Below are 17,740 nucleotides of genomic sequence, written 5' to 3' on the forward strand. Positions count from 1 at the left end.
TACTAGAATAATGAAAATGCTCCAATTATGACTTTACTGATAAATGCACAACTATGTGATTATACCAAATATTAATATCATTGATTGTACACTCTGGATGGATTTGTACTTTATTAACATGTATCAATAAAATTGATGTTAAAAAAAATTGTTTCTTTTCATCTGTGGCATTGAACCAAATTCTTTACAAATGTGCAGAGTTGTTGATATGCTTCTCACCCATCAGCACGACCATCACTTACTCATATTTTCACACATTCAAGCACAAGAACGGACATTAAGCACATTTTTTTAGAATATAACATGAAAAGAGATTTTTTTTTTTAAGATTTATTTATTTAATTAATTTCCCCCCCTCCCCTGGTTGTCTGTTCTCTGTGTCTATTTGCTGCGTCTTGTTTCTTTGTCCGCTTCTGTTGTCATTAGCGGCACGGGAAGTGTGGGCGGCGCCATTCCTGGGCAGGCTGCACTTTCTTTCGCGCTGGGCGGCTCGTCTTACAGGGCGCACTCCTTGCGCATGGGGCTCCCCTACGCAGGGGACACCCTTGCGTGGCAGGGCACTCCTTGCGCGCGTCAGCACTGCGCATGGCCAGCTCCACACGGGTCAAGGAGGCCGAGGGTTTGAACCGCGGACCTCCCATGTGGTAGACGGACGCCCTAACCACTGGGCCAAGTCCGTTTCCCAAGAGATTTTAAATCTACATGTTTTTCTTTTTATTTGCTTTCCTCCAAAATTAAGGAAAACAAGGAGCATGTGTAGCTCAGTGGTTGGGTGCCTGCCTCCCATGTACAAGGTCCTGAGTTCAATCCCTGGCACCTCCTAAAAATATATATATATATATAAAGGAAAGCACTGTCTCATTCCATACCAAGGATAATTGTACTCTCTCGGTAAAGACATAGACAGAAGTCTCTATAAATCAAAGCCCACCAACACTTTAGAGAAACACTCTCGGAAAGTTCATGTGCGAGCGGCCAACTGGGAACGCTCCACTCTGCCTGGTCTCCATCTGCTTCCTCCAAAGGTGCCCACGTCATAGGCCCACACGGTGTCTATCCCCTCCCCAGTGACGTGGGCTGGGATCCAGCATGGGAAAGGGAACCGGCAAGCAATGACTCTGGCGTCCTGGCCAAGCTCGAGCTCAAGTTTCCTCTCCAGCAGCGGCATCTGCGGAGGAGAACAGGCATCGTGTGAGTGAGTAGCAAGCTCGGGGATTTCACTGCAGGGCCCAGCTACCAGACAATCCATTAAAAGGCGGAAGACACATTAGCAGCAGTTATCCGAACACCGTATCATATCAGTTATAAAATATGCCCCATTTAGCAGGTGCAGGTCACAGATTTTTGGTTTTTCAACTAAAATAATGTGGCAGCAATTAAAATGAGAAACAGCTTTAAATTATTTGCCTACCCGAACACTTAAAATCCACCTTAGCTCATCTATTCTAAGATATATTTTTCCACATTTTTAACACCTCTGAAATTTTCAAGTGATGCTGTCCTGGAATTTTAATTGACAACTCTCTCTTTCTCAATAGCAACAATGTACCCTAAAATTAATAGCATTGTAAATACAACAAAATATGAGACAATGAAAAAATACACATTCTACCAATTTGCAGCAATACTTAGAATATTTCATAATTTTTAAAGTGTATCCAAAATATACTGATAATGAATTTCTTGGTAGTCAACCTTACTTTTAAAAGGTAAAATCGTGATTTATCACTATTTTATCATTTTATTACCAATCTACAAATGAAAAGTTATGTTGATATTGTCATTAAACAAATTAACTGCTTAAAAATTTATCTTCGTGCCCTAAAAATATATGACCACCTTCCCATCCTAAAAATCTTTTTTCCACTTTTTTTTAGTGTGTTATTTTGAAATAATTTCAGATTTACAGAAAAGTTGCAAGTCCTGTATACCATTACAAAGGTTCACCAATTTTTGACATTTTGTCACCTTTGTTTCATCATTTTTGCTCTCCCTCTCGCTGAACATTTTTTCTAAAGCTTTGAGAACAGATTGCATATTACATACCCCTTTATACTTCAGTGTGTATTTTTAAGAAAAAGAATAGCTTCTTACACAACTACAGCAAAGTTATCATTCTGGAAATTTAGCCTTGTGTTCCAAAAATAACTCCAACACATTGCAAATTTTTTTAAAGATTTATTTTATTTATTTCTCCCCCCTCCACCCCTATCTGCTCTTTGTGCCCATTCGCTGTGTGTTCTTGTGTCTGCTTCTATGCTCATTAGGCAGCTCCGGGAACCAATCCTGGTACCTTCCAGAGTGGGAGAGAGGCGATCATTCTCTTGCACCACCTCAGCTCCCTGATCTGCTACATCTCTTGTCATCTCTCCTATGTCTCCTTTTGTTGCGTCACCTTGCTGTGCCAGCTCTCCGCTTGGGCCAGCATTCCTGCGCGGGGGAGCACTCCTGCGCAGGGGGGCACTCCTACACAGGGCAGTATTCCACAGTGGCCAGCACTCTGCGTGGAGCCAGCTTGCTTTCACCAGGAGGCCCTGGGCATCGAACTCTAGATGGGAGCCCAACTGCTTGAGCCACACCTGCTTCCCGCATTTCAATTTTGTCAACTGTCCCAGTGAAGTTAGTCATAACAGTTTTTCCCGAGGATAGGACCCAGTCCAGGATCCCATACTGCATTTAGCTGGGATGTTTCTTTGGTCTCCCTGAATCTGGAATGGTCCCTCCACCTGCCTTTGCCTTTCGTGACACCACCATGTTTTTAAGACCACGGGCCAGCTGTTCCCCCGAATGGCCCTCTCTCTGGTTCCTCTGATGTCCCCTCGTGACTTTGGCAGTGTTCCACAGTCACGGGCCCCTCCTTCTGTCCCTCGAGGTGACGCTAGTTTGACCACTAGATTTTGGTGGTGTCAGGGTTCTCCACAGAATAGTTGTCCTTTCTAAATTAGTAATTCATGGGGAGACACCTTGAGACAATGTACATACTCTGTCCATCATCACGCTGACCCTCCCTAGGTGTAAGAGTCACTGGTCATTCTGGCCCAAGACAATTTTCACTATGATTGCTGTAAAGTGATGATTCTGGCTGTATTAATGAGCATTCTATAAGAAGAACTTTCTCTTTCTCCTTATCTATTTTACTGTTACAGAAAGTATGAACTCCTGGGTTCTTATTTCATTCCATGGGTCACAATCCATCACTGTCCTCCCCTCCTCTATTCTGATGCACAAATTGTCCCAATTTGCCTCTGGGAGCTGCTTGGAGCTTGTCCATCTGCCTTTGACTGGCCCCGTGTCGTGGCTCACATGATGTTCCAGGCTTCTGCACCTGCTGTTCCACAGCCTGAGGATAGGTCATTTCTCAGATTCCTGGTTCCTCTTAGTAGGGACCAATATTTACAAACCAAGATCAGCGCAAAAAAAAGAGAAAATATACCCTTTAAACCAGGACAAACAAATCAATAGGGCCTTTATGGAGATTTCATTCCTGACCTCTAACTTTTAACAGTGGTTTGCAACTCTGACTAGAGTGAGCCAAGATTCTAATTCTTCATTAGAATCAATACCAAGATAACAGAAAAAGAATAAATGCCATCATGGATGGAATATTTCTATCCTTTAAACAGCCAGTAAAATGATTTTTTTTTAAGTTTTGTTCCTTGAGGGAAAAATTAAAGAAGCAAAAAAAAGATGATCTTTTGGTATTTTTCCAAAATATCAGAGGTGTCTTATGGTAATTTTCTTCATAAAAAGGATCATTGTAAACTTATTCACATTACTATTACTCTTTTCTCTTTTATAGTTTCCTTTATTCCCAAATGACTGTCATATGCTAAGTTAAGATAAACCTAAAAATGAAAGAAGCCATTTCAATCATGACAAATTAACTGACTAAATTACACATAAATATGCAATGAATCTAATTCTTGATATCATACACAAAGAGAAGCAGTGATGTGTCATGTCTGTCTAATGGAATTCAAAGTTATTCACACAATCATAGGTTTGAAAGTGACACGAACTCATCAGACTCTAATTATATCTTCAAAACTTTAAACCTAAATGGAAGTAAGGCATAAGGCCGGCTAGCCCTGCCCATCAGCACCTTGGAGCCACTTGATCGCTGCCCCCACATGAAACACCTGCTTCACGCGGCAGCTCAGGCAACTCCCTCCCCAGGACTGGAGGCTCTGAGCCCCTGAGGGTGACCCCTCACCACCCAGACATCCTGATGGGACCAGGGCTCAGGCCTTGGAGCGCTGCTCTCCACCACCTGCGCTTGCTCCCTGGCTGAGGTCAGCCCACTCGTGGCTCGACACACCACCTGCGTGCAGGTGCCTGGCAGCTCTGCCGCCCTCCGGAACCCCAGACTCTTTGCGCGCAGCCAGCTTGGCATGGCCACTGGGGGGTCTCACACACATCTCAAACCTACATCCATGCCCACCCCGAGGCCCCATGTCCCACCTCCCCACAACCCCATCCCCCCATGGGCTCTGCCTGCACTTTCCCAGCTCAGGCAACGGCAACTCCAAACGTGAGCTGCTCAGGCTGAAACCCTGGGTGGCCCTGGACCCCTCCCTTCCTCTCACACCCACACTCGCTGCCAGCCAGTCCTGCCGGTGCTCTCTTCAGAATATACCCGAGGCTGCCCGTCTCTCACCACCCACCCGTGCCCCAGGCAGGCACCACTCTGCCCCTGGAGCCCTACCTGGGCTCCTACCTGGCACCCGGCTTCTCATCTTGTCTCCACACAGCAGCCAGGGCAGTGCTCTTAAGGCCCAGTAGGCTCCTCCTTGCAGACTCAAGAGCCCCCAACTCAGAGGAAACGCCAAAGGCCTCCCAAGGGCCTGGTGGCCCCGACGCGAAGCCCCTCTGACCTCACCCCGCCCCACTCCCTTCACACACCTGCTCCCCGCATGCCCACCTCCCTGCTGCTCCTCGCCCCCGACACTCCCCACTCAGCACCGTCCCAACTGTGCTCCTCTGCCCAGACACCCGTCCCCAGACCAGCCTCCAGCCCGCGCCCTGAGCGCCCCATGTCGCCTCCTCAGCAATCCTCCCTCTGCCCACTACTGTAGAAAGCTGCAACCATGACCATCCTGGGCTCACTGTCCTTTGCTCCACCACCCTTATCCCCTTCTACTGTACTGCATATTTTATGCTCGTGTTTCATTTCAGGGCTGCGCTTCCTACTAGCCAGAGGTGCCTCGGGGCAGGCGTTTTCCTAATTTGGTCGCTAAAGTATTCTAGGTGATCCGAAGATGCCCGCCAGGTAATGGGCACTGAATAAATATTTATTGAGTGAATGAAGGATCAATGATTACACCAAGAATCATTTTTTTAATCAGAACATGGTCATGCTATTTTCATTTCATTCATAACAGAATATATAACTAAAATTAAATGTCTTTGAAGCTGAGAAACTGAATAGCCCACTGAGAAAAGTGCAAATAATGGGTATATCCAGCTATATTCATCTGATCGGCCGTTCATTCAGCAGTCACTGGGTGATCACCCTGTGCCAGGCGCCGCTGGGGCTGGAGGCCTGACAGGGAAAAGGCAAGGCCCGTCCCAGCCCTGAGCTTCCCACACAGGACACACAACCAACACGGTCAGGGCCGTGATGCAGAGAAAAGTAAACGAACTCATTAGAGGGGACAGGAAAGGGGCCACGGACGTGGAAATTAGGGGGCTGGCACTCACCTCATTGGCAACCAGGCAGTCCACAGCCAACAATACCTAGCCACGGGCGGTCACAGCGTGCGCCCAAACTCAGCCTCTGGGTGAGGGGCCTGCAGTCAGAGCGTGGAACGTGTCCCCAGACTCTGGACAGGAACTCAGTGAAGCCCAGAGACCAAGAGATGACAAAGAGTTGGAGTGCAGCCAGCCCGGGGGACAGGCTGGAGGTCGGCAGGGGCCACCATGCCAGGCCTCAGAGTCGCAGGGAAGTTTGTGACCTTCTCCTTCAAAGCAGCAGGAGGTCGCAGAAGGATTTAAACAGGGACAGGACTGACGTGCTCTGCATTCCAAAAAGATGCGCTTGTTGTACAAATGTTAACCATGGCTCTCTACTATGCTAGCGCTGACTTCCAGGCCCAAGAGCGAGTCCCCGTCCCTATTACCTGAGCGATATACCTGGGGTGAAATGTTAGAGCACTGTGAACTCCAAGCTACAACCGCAAAGGGCTGTGGAGAGAAGCAGGGGATTTGAGACACCAGCACTCCCTATCTCTAAAGCTCTCTGTGGCCCCTCCTGGCTCCCTAGGTTACCTAGGGGTGCCTCAGCTACCACGGGAAATGCTTCATGTCAAGCTGACTTTGCGGAGCCACTAGCCAAGGCCGGAATGTTGACCAGTGCCAGAGAATGGAAATGCGCTTTAATGGAAGAACGGCGTGGCGGGCCCAGGCAGGGGAAAGGGGCACCTCTCTGAGGGCCGGCGGGCTCCCTGCCAAGCTGTGAGCACCTTCACCCCCTCCTCCCTGCCTCCACCGAGGCTTCATGAAGGGTGAAGGCAGGAGGTCCCCAAGCTGAAGTTCGGCCTTCCAGACAAACAGAGCTATTTGCACCCCAAATCCGTCCACTTCTCTCATGATGAGTTCAGGTATTTCAACTGTTCCCCTTCTTCTTGGGAACACTGAAATACCACAAGTTCCTTCCTCTGTGTTCAGAAGAATGGAAAACAATTGCAAAGGCATTCATCAAAATAATAGGACCCTTATTTCCCCTGAGTGAACAGCTCCAAAAGTTGAAGCTGCTACAAAACATGACAAGGCACCAGGAGTTGGCAGTTTATGAAGCAAAGGACGCTGCTGCCCCCTACTGGGATAGAGCAGCTGCGGCGCCACAAATCCAAGGCTCTGTCGCATCCCACATCTCAGGACAGGATATAATTCCCAGGAAATATAAACTTTGTATTTTTATGAAGCATGGATTTCAAATTAAAATTATATACTCCAAAATGTTAACTATTCCATTCTTGAAGGAAAGTCAAAACATCAGAAGTACCTAACCATCAAAACCCCTATCAGTTATTTGATTCCCATAAAGTTGCTTAAAATGATTGCCTCTTTCCATGTCTATAAAAAAAAGTACAGACATCCAAGTTTCATCTTAATTTTAATCTTAATAAGAATTACAAACACATAGAATCCTGTCACTTTCAAAAATATTTAGCAAAAGCCCTTCTAATTTGACTTAAAAAATAAAAGAATGTGGCATTACATTGGGAATAAATTTTTGAAGCATTGAAACATCTTACACAAAAATGAAGGTATGAATAAGTGAAAAAGTCTATTTTTCTTCCTTTTTTAAATTAAAACCATATCAGTTACTTCTAACTAGCATTTCAGAGAACATTCAATTACCAAGATTAGCATGGCAACAATTAAAAGCCATGGAGAAGGAAAACGGATTTCCTTCTATGGTCTGTAAACCAGTAATTACAGTAAAGGCATCCCATCATGATCATCTTTCCAAAGGCTAAAGAAGATCGTTTTCAATACAATGCTGTAGCATTTTCACTTGTGAAAGAACATAGGCAAAGTTCAATACTCAGTTCTTCGCAAATCAGTCAACTGCGGTAAATTGAAACTAGTCAACGCTCATCTGCCCTGAAAATTATCTTACTGCAAAACCTTAAGAACGATCAATTCAAAGGGAACATCCCATTAGCTTTCCCAAGCGATTTCAATGGGATGGAAGTGAGCGACCATGACAATTTCTAACTACATTAGACACTGGGACCTCATAGAGCAGTTATCAAGCTGGAATTTTTAAGGCTGAGCTAGATAATTGAGATTTTTATCTGAAGCAAAAGTTGAAAATTATGATTGACTCTCCTTTATGACTAAATTTTTAAGGCCCTAAAGCATGATCTTGTATTTTATTAAGCCAATGAACTGAAATCCAATGTTTCCTCAAAATCTCTAGGATACTGTCATTTTATACACCAGTAAGCAGACCACGAAGTTGTGGCACATTAGAGCTGGAAAGGGCTTTAGACATAACCGAATAACAAACAAAGAAGAAGCAGAAAAGCCCATACTCACCATCTGCGGCACCCCAAAAATAACAACATTTGTGTACCCTGAAAAAGTAACCTAGACAAAGGAAGAAAACAATTTGTAGATTAATTTTAACAAGCCAAACACTAAACTTAACTTTTTTAGGAGGTACCGGGCATTGAACCCAGGACCTCATACACGGGAAGCAGCTTAACTTTTGTTTGAGCTGCATCCGCTTCCCTCAGCTTAACTTTTGTTTCACGGAAATGAGTAGCACGTTCCCATTTTGTAAAACAGGTTTTTACAACCTCCTACAAAGAATGGCCCTCCTTAAGATTTCCATGTTCATGCTTTCATGCACGTCAGTTCAACCCATGGCAGTTTTCCAAATGCCTCATAGTTACCTCACCCCATCCCCATGGCGACTCCATGCAAGGCAGCCCCCAGGGTCCTGTCAGGAAAGATCAGGGGCTCACCGACAAGCGGGCCTGAGCCTGCGGCACCCGGGCCCTCGGGCATCTTGTTCCACTCTACTCTCCTGCATCCCAAACCAGCTCACCGAGAACTTGAGGAAATCTGGAGCCACCCATGCTTTTATGTTGCACCATCCTTACAATTCTAATCCCCTCCTTTTTTCGAAAATACCATGCAGAAAATGCCATAAAATAGTCTTTAGTTAAAAAACTGGGGGAAAGTGCTTTGCCAGTCAAAACTCTTATTGCCCAATAAAAGCCTCATTTACTCTACAGAGACATTTATTTATACATAGAGGAGATGAAAAACAATGCAAGCAAAACTCAAGTAAGTTTTTATAAGTTGCTGATGACAGTATTACAACAGAAAATTTTCATTTAAGAAAAAGCATGTAATGGAGCATTCTTAAAGGAAAATTACAGGGCATTTTTTTATTGTATAAATAAATTTGAGAAGTATCTTATACGGACAGCACAGTTGGCTGATTCTTTCTTTTCTGTACCAACCATTCTGTCTCTCTCTAAACACACTCATGCAGAAAAGTCTAACATTTACCAAGAACGAAGCTCACAAGCTAAAGCCTAAATTACAATTTATGAAATTACCAAATGGGACAAAATCTCATTTCAAAATAAACAAAAAAGAGAATTTTTTAATTTAGTAAATACATTCTTAGACTTCACAAAACCACACATGTGGTAAACATTAGGCTCCTATTTCTAAAATAGAGATAATTTGTGAAGTCTATTAATTTAAAATGTATTCACATGTCATTAAGCTGAAATAGTCACTTGAATCTTAATCATTTTTCCTTTAGTATATTTTCCACTTTTCAGGTATGCTAATTATGAATAATAAAATCTTCAGTTGGGTTTTTCTAGGAACGTTACTAGATTTACCTACCTTCCACAAATCTGAAATATAAAATTTGGCAGACTTGTGTACACCTTCTTGCCATGCACGGTATCTGGAGTACCAAACAAGCCATGGATTTAATTCATAACCAACAGCTGTGAATCCTTCCTTCGCAGCTGCTATCACCTGTATAAAGAGGTCAATACTTTTTTAAAAGGGCATCTCTAAAAGTTATGTAGCTGTGCAGACAAGATAATGGCCAACCCATTTAAATTTAGTTTTCTCATTTTTGTCAAAGATTTCACCTCAAGTATCAGAACAGATCGTCTAACTTGCTTTATGCAACTGCATAAATAACTCTGGATAAAGCAAACCCCTGCACAGTCTGACAAAAAATTGCCAAAACTCTGCATAGCTCCCCCATCAGTGGGATGGCATAGCAGTGGGTAAAATGAAAACACCTGGAAGAACTGTTCTGTGAACAATAATGTGCAATAAAAAAAAACCTTCCAGTAAAGAATATGCCATTAATTACACATCATTTCCTTAGTACTTAAAGATTGACCACTCAAAATTCAAACCTTAGTAAAAGTCAAACAAGTTAGACTACTTCTCAGTACATATCCAAAAGAATTGCAAAGAACGACTCAGACACTCAAATGCCAGCATTCTTAGCAGCATTACCCAGTGGTTACCCATAATCCAACAATAGGCAAATGGATGAACACAATGTGGCAGGCACATACCAAGGAATGTTATTCGGCCACAAAAAGGGATGAAGTTCTGACATATGTGACAGCATGGATGAACCTTGAATATATGTTGAGTGAAATACATCAGACACAAAAGGGCAAATATTGTATGATCTCACTTACATGAAAATACTCAAATATGCCGATTCACAGAGACAGAAAGTAGAGCACAGTTTTCCAGGGGTGGGAGAAGGGGGAATGAGGCTCTAATGCATAAAGAGTACAGGGTTTCTGTTGGGGTTATGGGAATGTTCTGGTAACTTATGGTGGGGAGGGGAGCACAAAATGTGAATGTGATTAATCCTACTGAAGTGTACGCCTAGGAGTAGCTGAAATGGGAAATTCTATGTTGTATAAGTTTCCACAATTTAAACTTATAAAAGAGGGCAAGACTAAATAGACGAAGACCATTAAATGCAATACATGATCCTGGATCTAATATGAAATAATTGGGATACAGACTGTGCTTAACGTGGTTCTTTAAGTGAATCTCCCTCTCTTTAGGAAATATACCTGGAGGTGTTAAGTATACAAGGAGCATGATGTATATGAACTACTCTTTAGACGATGGGTGGAGGGAGACAGAGAGGGGGGGAAAGGGAGAAAGGATAGATAGAATGACATGGCATATGCGGTTGATCTGGGTATCCGGGTGGAGGGTATGTTGGAGTTCTCTGTATGGATTTTGTACTATTTTTGCAACTGTCCTTTAAGTTGAAAAAAAATTTTTTTAATCAAACCAAGTGAGAATCAAGCCAGCTTGGTTCCCATCAGCCTCTGTGACGTGGAGAAGGCAGATGGGCTGGTTCTGGGGTCTCTACACTCATTTTGCTTTGCCCAGCACATTCCAAGGAGTGCCCCTGGAATGAGCTGTTCACCTAAGGTACATTTCCCAAATAACTACAGTGTCACCCCTTTAAGAAGGAAACCATTTTCTTAGAAATAAGGATACCATTCAAATAGTTAAAACACCCAGATCTGAATTTTAAAACTTCCTCCTGATTATTACATATTATGTATTTCTTAAAATCAAACACCAATCACTTCTTCAGCATGTTCCAATTACTTGAGGTCAACATGAACTCGCAGGGGCTTTGTCCGCAGGGGCTGGGTGGAGGAGTTGCAGCCCTGCTGCTCTCTACATGGAATGCGTCCAGAACACTACCTGCTCCCAGTTTTCCTGTCTTTTTAGGGTTGTTCAGCTCCTCCCACTTCTGTCACCCATATTGCTTTCCTCATTTTTTGGGTCATCCTCAAGATGGAGCCTGAGGATAGTGCCAACCTTGCTTGCAGAAGGACACGTGCCAGCCAGCGGTTTGTGTGTTTATTTCTAGGTTCCCTGCTGCGGTCAAAGTTAATTGAGGTTGTTAAAAGATTATACTTTGGGTGTGGGGGTTAATATACTGGCTCTTCCCCGCTTTAACTCTATATTACTCCAAGGGAAATTATTCCTTATGCATATAAATCATAGGTAAATGCTGAAGCAAACACCTATAGTGCAAAAATATAAAATAGTGAAACTCAAGGACTTAGCAGTTTCTTCCAATTATGTTCCCTAGTTATGCTCCCAAGTATCTTAACAGACAATTTGATTATTACCAACTAATTATACTTTTTTACTTGGCGTATCTACAGAGTACTTTCTCCTTTAAGAAAAAATTAAAACAGAAAAATAAACTCTAAGCCCATGCAGGGGGTTTGAGAGCTCAGCAAAACAAAGACAAAATTAAATGGCTCCTTTTTTTAAACTCTCCAACTCAGCAAGTCTTTGCAAAAGGTTCCCAAGAAATGTTCAGCAGAGACTTTAACAATAATTCTGGTTCCCAACCATAACCATGCTGTAGGATCACTCACTATACGTCCGTCGCCACTGCCAATGTCCACCACGGAGCCTCTTCGGCAGCGCAACATTGTCATCACATTTTCAATCTGCTTGGGAGTTGCAGGGACAAAAGGCAAACAAATTTTTCGGAGGGCTGGTATTATAAACGGTGTGGCTACAGCATACACGGCCACGAGGGACCCACCAACAATCCCAGTAAACAAGAACCCCCATTTTCGTTTCTTCAAACTGCTGGCTTCAAACCTCGTAGGCAGAACAGTTCCTAACTGACTTTCTTCTTCAAGTGCTTCCAGGGGTGAACCTAGAATGAAGGAAAGCACCAAATCTAAAATTCAAGACAGTATTTTCTTTCCTACAATCCTAACTGACAAACTAATGCTTTCTAAAGGATAATTTAGCTGAAAATTACATTACAAATGTAGGATTCCATAATGAGTTCTAAATCCCATTAGCAAAATTAAAGTATTATGGGGGAAATTATTCAATGTTAATGGAAGACTAAAATCTTGTCTGAATTTTTTTTTGCGTCTCTTGGAGTCATTTTTAGAAAAAAACATATTCAAACCTATTTGGTAATTTATGAATTCAATATCCATTAGTACAAGTTTTAAACATGAACTCGATATTTTTATGGTTTACAACAAAGCCCCATAAATAAGCATGAAAATGTCAAATTATTACCTAATTTCAAACTAGATAAAAAGATTCCACATCAAAATTGATCTGGCATCAATCGTCCAGTTGCTTAAATAGAGTTTTGAAATACCAGAGGAGATGCAAATCAGATTTGGCCAACAACCTTAAATAAGTACGCTAAAAAAAGATTCTTAAAGCAGATTCAAAAAGAACAAAATAATTTCATTACTCCCCCGAACACTGAATAAAGCAAACAAATCCCCACCATTGATTACGGAGAAATCCATGGTACCTTAAGCATCCACATCTTGAGTTCTAACCTTTAAAACACTTAAATGGAATCTCAAGTTTTAAGGAACTTTTGAAATTTATAAATTATGAGCACAACACAGGAGGTGCTTTGGATTAAATCACGTTCCCCCAAGAAGTTGTAACCTCCAGTCATGTGGATCTGTAAATAGGATCTTCAAAGATCCTGTCAGCTTAGGTGAGACCAAACTGAATCCAGGTGGGCCTTAAATCCAGTATGACCAGAGTCCTTAGAAACTGAGGAAGATTGGACAGAGTCAGCTGGAGACAGACAACCAGGAGACAGGGGCAGGGGTTGAGTCCTGGATGCCTGCAAGGCACACCAAAAGGCTAGAGACTTCCAGCCTCCAAGACTGACAGCTGATAATTGCCTGTCGACCCTGGCAGACTCACACAGGATCTGAAGGCAGAGGCTCTGGAGCCAGCCCAGGTTTGCTCCCCAGCTCTCCACTTTACTAACAGGTGACCCCGAGTCCCTTCACTCCTCTGAACCTCGGTTTCTTCATCTGCAAAGTAGGGATTATCAGGGGATTGTCATGAGCATTAAATGAGTAGAGGCAGGGATAGTGTTTATCCCGGTGCTGTGCGCGTTGCTGTTACTGTTATTTGGATACAACCAGCTGTTCCCACAAGGAATATGATGGTCCCTGCCCTGGAGGAGCTCATGGTCTAGCTGAGCAGGTAAGACCAAAAACACATGAATCCACAGGAAACGGGGAAGGGCAACAGAGGCTCGTCATTTGCAGACATTATAGTTCATAATTTCATTATCAATAAGCCATTCAAAAGGCCCATGGCATTAGTTTCCTATTGTTAATGTAAGAAAGTACCACAAGCTTACTGGCTTAAAACAACCCAAATTTATGATCGTATTAGTTCTGGAGGTCAGAAATCTAAGCTGGATTGGCAGGTCCACGTTCCTTCTGGGGCTCTAGCAGAAAATCGTTCTTTGCCTTCTCCAGCTCCCAGAGGTGGTCCACATTCCTTGGCTCATGGCCCTGCCTCATATCAACCTCTGCTTCTACCATCCCATCTCCTTATCTGACTTTTCTGCCTCCCTCCATCAGAAGGATTTTTGGGTTTATACCACCTGGATAACCTCAACTCAAAATCCCTAATTTATCACACGACCAAGGTAACTTTTGCTATGGAAGGCAACATACTCACATGCTCCAAGGATTAGGCCATGGACATCTTTGGGGGGCCATTATTCTGCCCACCACACCCATGACGTATAAAAATATCTTAACCGCGATTAGGAATAATCTGAATACATGACACACCAAAAGCTAGCACACAGTAGTGGGTCACTGCTCCAGGACAGCTGACCAACCACCAGACCCTGCTCAATGTGGTTCTGTTTATCTGGACCCCCGGGGCCTCCTAAAGTGAAGTTTTAAAACTAGTTTCTTAATGGAAAACCAACTCCCTGATGAGGGAGGTACAATAAAAGTAAAGTTCAAGAAGGTGACGGTGTTTGATAGAAAGCAAAAGCTTTCTAGGCATTTTCAGTCATATGTGTTAGCATTGTAGAGGAACTTACATGCTATAATAGTAGACACGCATTTGATTATTTTGTTTTAAATCAAGGGACATTTGTCATGCCTTGTATAAAATTATTCTGTGGGCATTCCAACTGTACAGAGCAGTGGTTAAGAGGATTTGAGTTACATAGTTCTGGTGTATCAGAACTTAACCAGTTGTGTAACATTAGGCAAGTAGTTGCTAAAGCTCAGTTTCCTCGCCTGTAAGATTTGAAAATAATACCTCTCTCATAGGGTTTTTGGGACAGTTAAATATATAACGCGTATAAAGCACCTGGTCCATGCCCAAGAAAATAAATGATGTCTCCTGGCTGCTATTTTTATTCTCAATGGTGTCATTTTTACTAAAAATCAAGCAAGCAACCAAGGCATAAGGTGACAGCACTGTATTATAGGTAGAAGTGCAGTGCACAAAAAAATATAAATAAAAGCAAACTGAACACCATCAGAAAGGAAAGCCCTAGGGGCATGGCCAAGAGGGCCATGAAGTTGGAGGCCACTCACCGATACCTACGAGACCACAGGCAGCACAGGTGAGTGTTCAGACCATCTGGGCTCTCATACTACCTCTGAAATTCTATCCTTTCTAACATTCTCTAAGGTCAGCATACACCTGTGGACAGTTGATCGGACAAACTCATAAGTCAGTCAAACCAAATTCTATTTCACCTGTGTAGATGTGCACCCTTCAACCCAACAACCAAAGTATGGTCTTTCAAGGGACAGGTGGGTGAGTTGAGGTAGATACAAGGCAGGTTGTAAGAAATGCTGATGTTTATGAAATGCTGTGGGACTATGGGAGTAGGTGGAGGAAAAATTGATCCCAGCAATGGGACCAGTAAGGTTTGGACAGAAAAGAGTTTGTAAAAGGGGATTTCCAGAAGAAAGCCTTAAAACCAAGGTACAAAGTATCTTGCTAAACAGAGTAGGAAGGCACTATGGGGGCTTGAAATGCCACGTTGAGTGTGTATTTGATTCTACATGCATGGGGACAAAACTTTCCGAGCAATGTCACTACAACATACGTTTTTAAGAAAGGCAACACCAGAAGCAGCTCCTTGACAAAATCCCTGAACTTCCTTCATTTTTATGCCTGCAAATGTCTCAAACAGCACAAAGATTTCTAAGATAAGATCCATGCCCATTACCTGACCTTTTCAAAATATTGCTTTATAAATCCAGTATATGACTACGTTACCTCCATTCAATTAAAAAAATAAGGAAGTATTGATTTTTATGCGTGAAAACCAGTTCCCAAAGACTCAAAACAAAAATCGACTGTTTCTACAAACTGTAAATCCTTGGGATTTGTTCAGATTCACCAAAGACTTACTTGCTGTGACATAAATAAATGGCAATGGATATCACATGTGCTCTCCAGAACACTGAGCCATTCTGTCAAGATAAATTCTGTAGCCTGGCTATTTCTGTTGAGCACTTGGGTTGAGTTGGTCCTTCAAAGTAAATAACTGGACTATGTTAACTTCTAATCCACTGTCTTCAGTCTCTGTCTAGTTAGTGACTTCTGGTACTGGCTTAAGACCTCAATTTTCAGGACAGCTTTGGGTCAGCTAAAGCTAGTCAATGTCTAAACAGTACAAAAGGCCATCCAGGGTACTTATCCAAGTACAAGTCAGGAAAGAGGTAGAGAAAAAAAGAATGGGCCTGTTTGAAATCATGAGCTGCCAGATGTCACAATTTAAGCAGGTAGGGTTTGGTCTAAATTTGAATGTCACAATATCTAGGGATCCGGTCATTATGTACTTGCACATGTATGATAAATGAAAACCTGCTTCAATATACAACTTTATGGCCCTTGAGACTTTCTCACATGCTACGTCCTTTTGATATATAGTATCTATTGATATTTGGAAAACTTTTTTTCAGTGTTTTAACAGAAGTCACATGAACTGCATTAGAGGACAACGTTAGCCATTTTCTACACTTCACAACCACCCCACTAGCCACATGAATTGCACAATTTGCTATTTTGGATGAGGAAATCTGCAAAGCTGAGGTGAAGGGAGATCTGACTCCAAAATCTAAAATGTCCTTGGAGTATCACTTGAAGTCCAGGGAGTAAAGTCAATCAGGGATGGATCACTAATCATCCAATGACAACCCTGGTTCTTGACCTTCTATTTCTAGCCAGGATAAAATGCTCTAAGTCATGCATTAACTCAACACTTATTGAATACCTAAAAAAGGTTGGGACTAACACAACAGGGGTTGTGCCCTGTTCTCACGGCAGTTGGAGCGAAGGGAGGCTGGAAACCACTAAAAAAGTAAAGCCTAATAAAATGTGCTTCAGGGCTCTGCAGGCCAACAAAGTAGAATAAGGGATTTAGAGGACGTGGAACTATTTAGTCGGGATGGCCAGGGAAGATGTTCCTGAGGTAGCACAGCATAGGGGTAAGGAGAGACCCACTCTGGCGCTAGGCTGTGCCGCTTGGCCTCTTACTGGCCGTACAATCTTGTGCAAATCACTCTACCACTTACACAAAATAGGAATTTAGAAACTTTCAAGACGGTGCTTGCTACAGAACAGACTTTCCCCTTAAGCCTAATAGCAGCATTATAAAGTAGGTTACTATTGTTGTTATGGCCAATTTACAGACAAGGAAACTGTGGTACAAAACGGTTAAGTAGTAAGTATCCTCTCCAATCAAAAACACACAGCTAAAATTTGGCAGGGCTGGGATTCCACCCCAGGCGGTGTGGCTCCGGGTCCCATCTCAAGGACTGTGTTCAAGGCAGTTCCCGGCAGATCCACGGCCCCGGCACCCGGGCAGCGCCGCGAAGGGCACGGAGCGCCTCCTCCCAGCCGAGAGCAGCCTCCGCGTGGCCCGCCGCGCCGCCGCTCCCACTCCCGCCCGCATCCACCCACGGGCTGGCTCGAGGGCGGAGACCGCGTCCGACCACCAGTCCCACAGCCAACGCGCACAGCCCCGAGGCCCGGCCAGCACCCCTACCCCGCCGCCGGCAGGCCCCACCACGCCATGCGGCCTCACCTCCTCCTCCCGCCATCGCGAGATTTCCGGCAGTTTAAAAAAAAAAAAAAAAAGACGGAAGTGGATTCTACCATCTTTTCGGGCCCAGGGGAGTGAATGGGGGGGGTAAAGGACTCCTTTAAATAGACCCCTCGTTGAGACCCACTATTCAGAAACTCCCAATTGTATCGATTTAGGAAATGTCGAAATTCTGTCTACTCTTGGCCTATGCTTTCTACAAGGTCCCTTCCTTGTCCTGTCCATTCAGTTCCCGGAGATAGAAGTTTCCGAAAGTAAGCTGTTTCCAGAAGCTACTGTCTGGCGCTAAACTACTCT

The 17,740-nt window shown here is 43.4% G+C and overlaps 1 protein-coding gene across 1 annotated transcript; it reads right to left on the minus strand.

Moving 5' to 3' along the window:
• Positions 1 to 314: 314 nt before the first annotated feature.
• On the minus strand, positions 315 to 17,735 carry ATPSCKMT (ATP synthase c subunit lysine N-methyltransferase). The gene is made up of 5 exons (XM_023583456.3): positions 17,426 to 17,735; positions 11,937 to 12,226; positions 9,379 to 9,516; positions 8,047 to 8,097; positions 315 to 1,168 (listed from the first exon to the last, which is right to left on the minus strand). Exons 1-5 carry the CDS (start codon positions 17,439 to 17,441, stop codon positions 962 to 964), a joined length of 702 nt encoding a protein of 233 aa, XP_023439224.1. The 5' UTR covers positions 17,442 to 17,735; the 3' UTR covers positions 315 to 961.
• Between the last annotated feature and the right edge of the window lie 5 nt (positions 17,736 to 17,740).

Source organism: Dasypus novemcinctus, chromosome 2 (genome assembly GCF_030445035.2).
Source record: "Dasypus novemcinctus isolate mDasNov1 chromosome 2, mDasNov1.1.hap2, whole genome shotgun sequence".
NCBI lineage: Eukaryota > Metazoa > Chordata > Mammalia > Cingulata > Dasypodidae > Dasypus > Dasypus novemcinctus.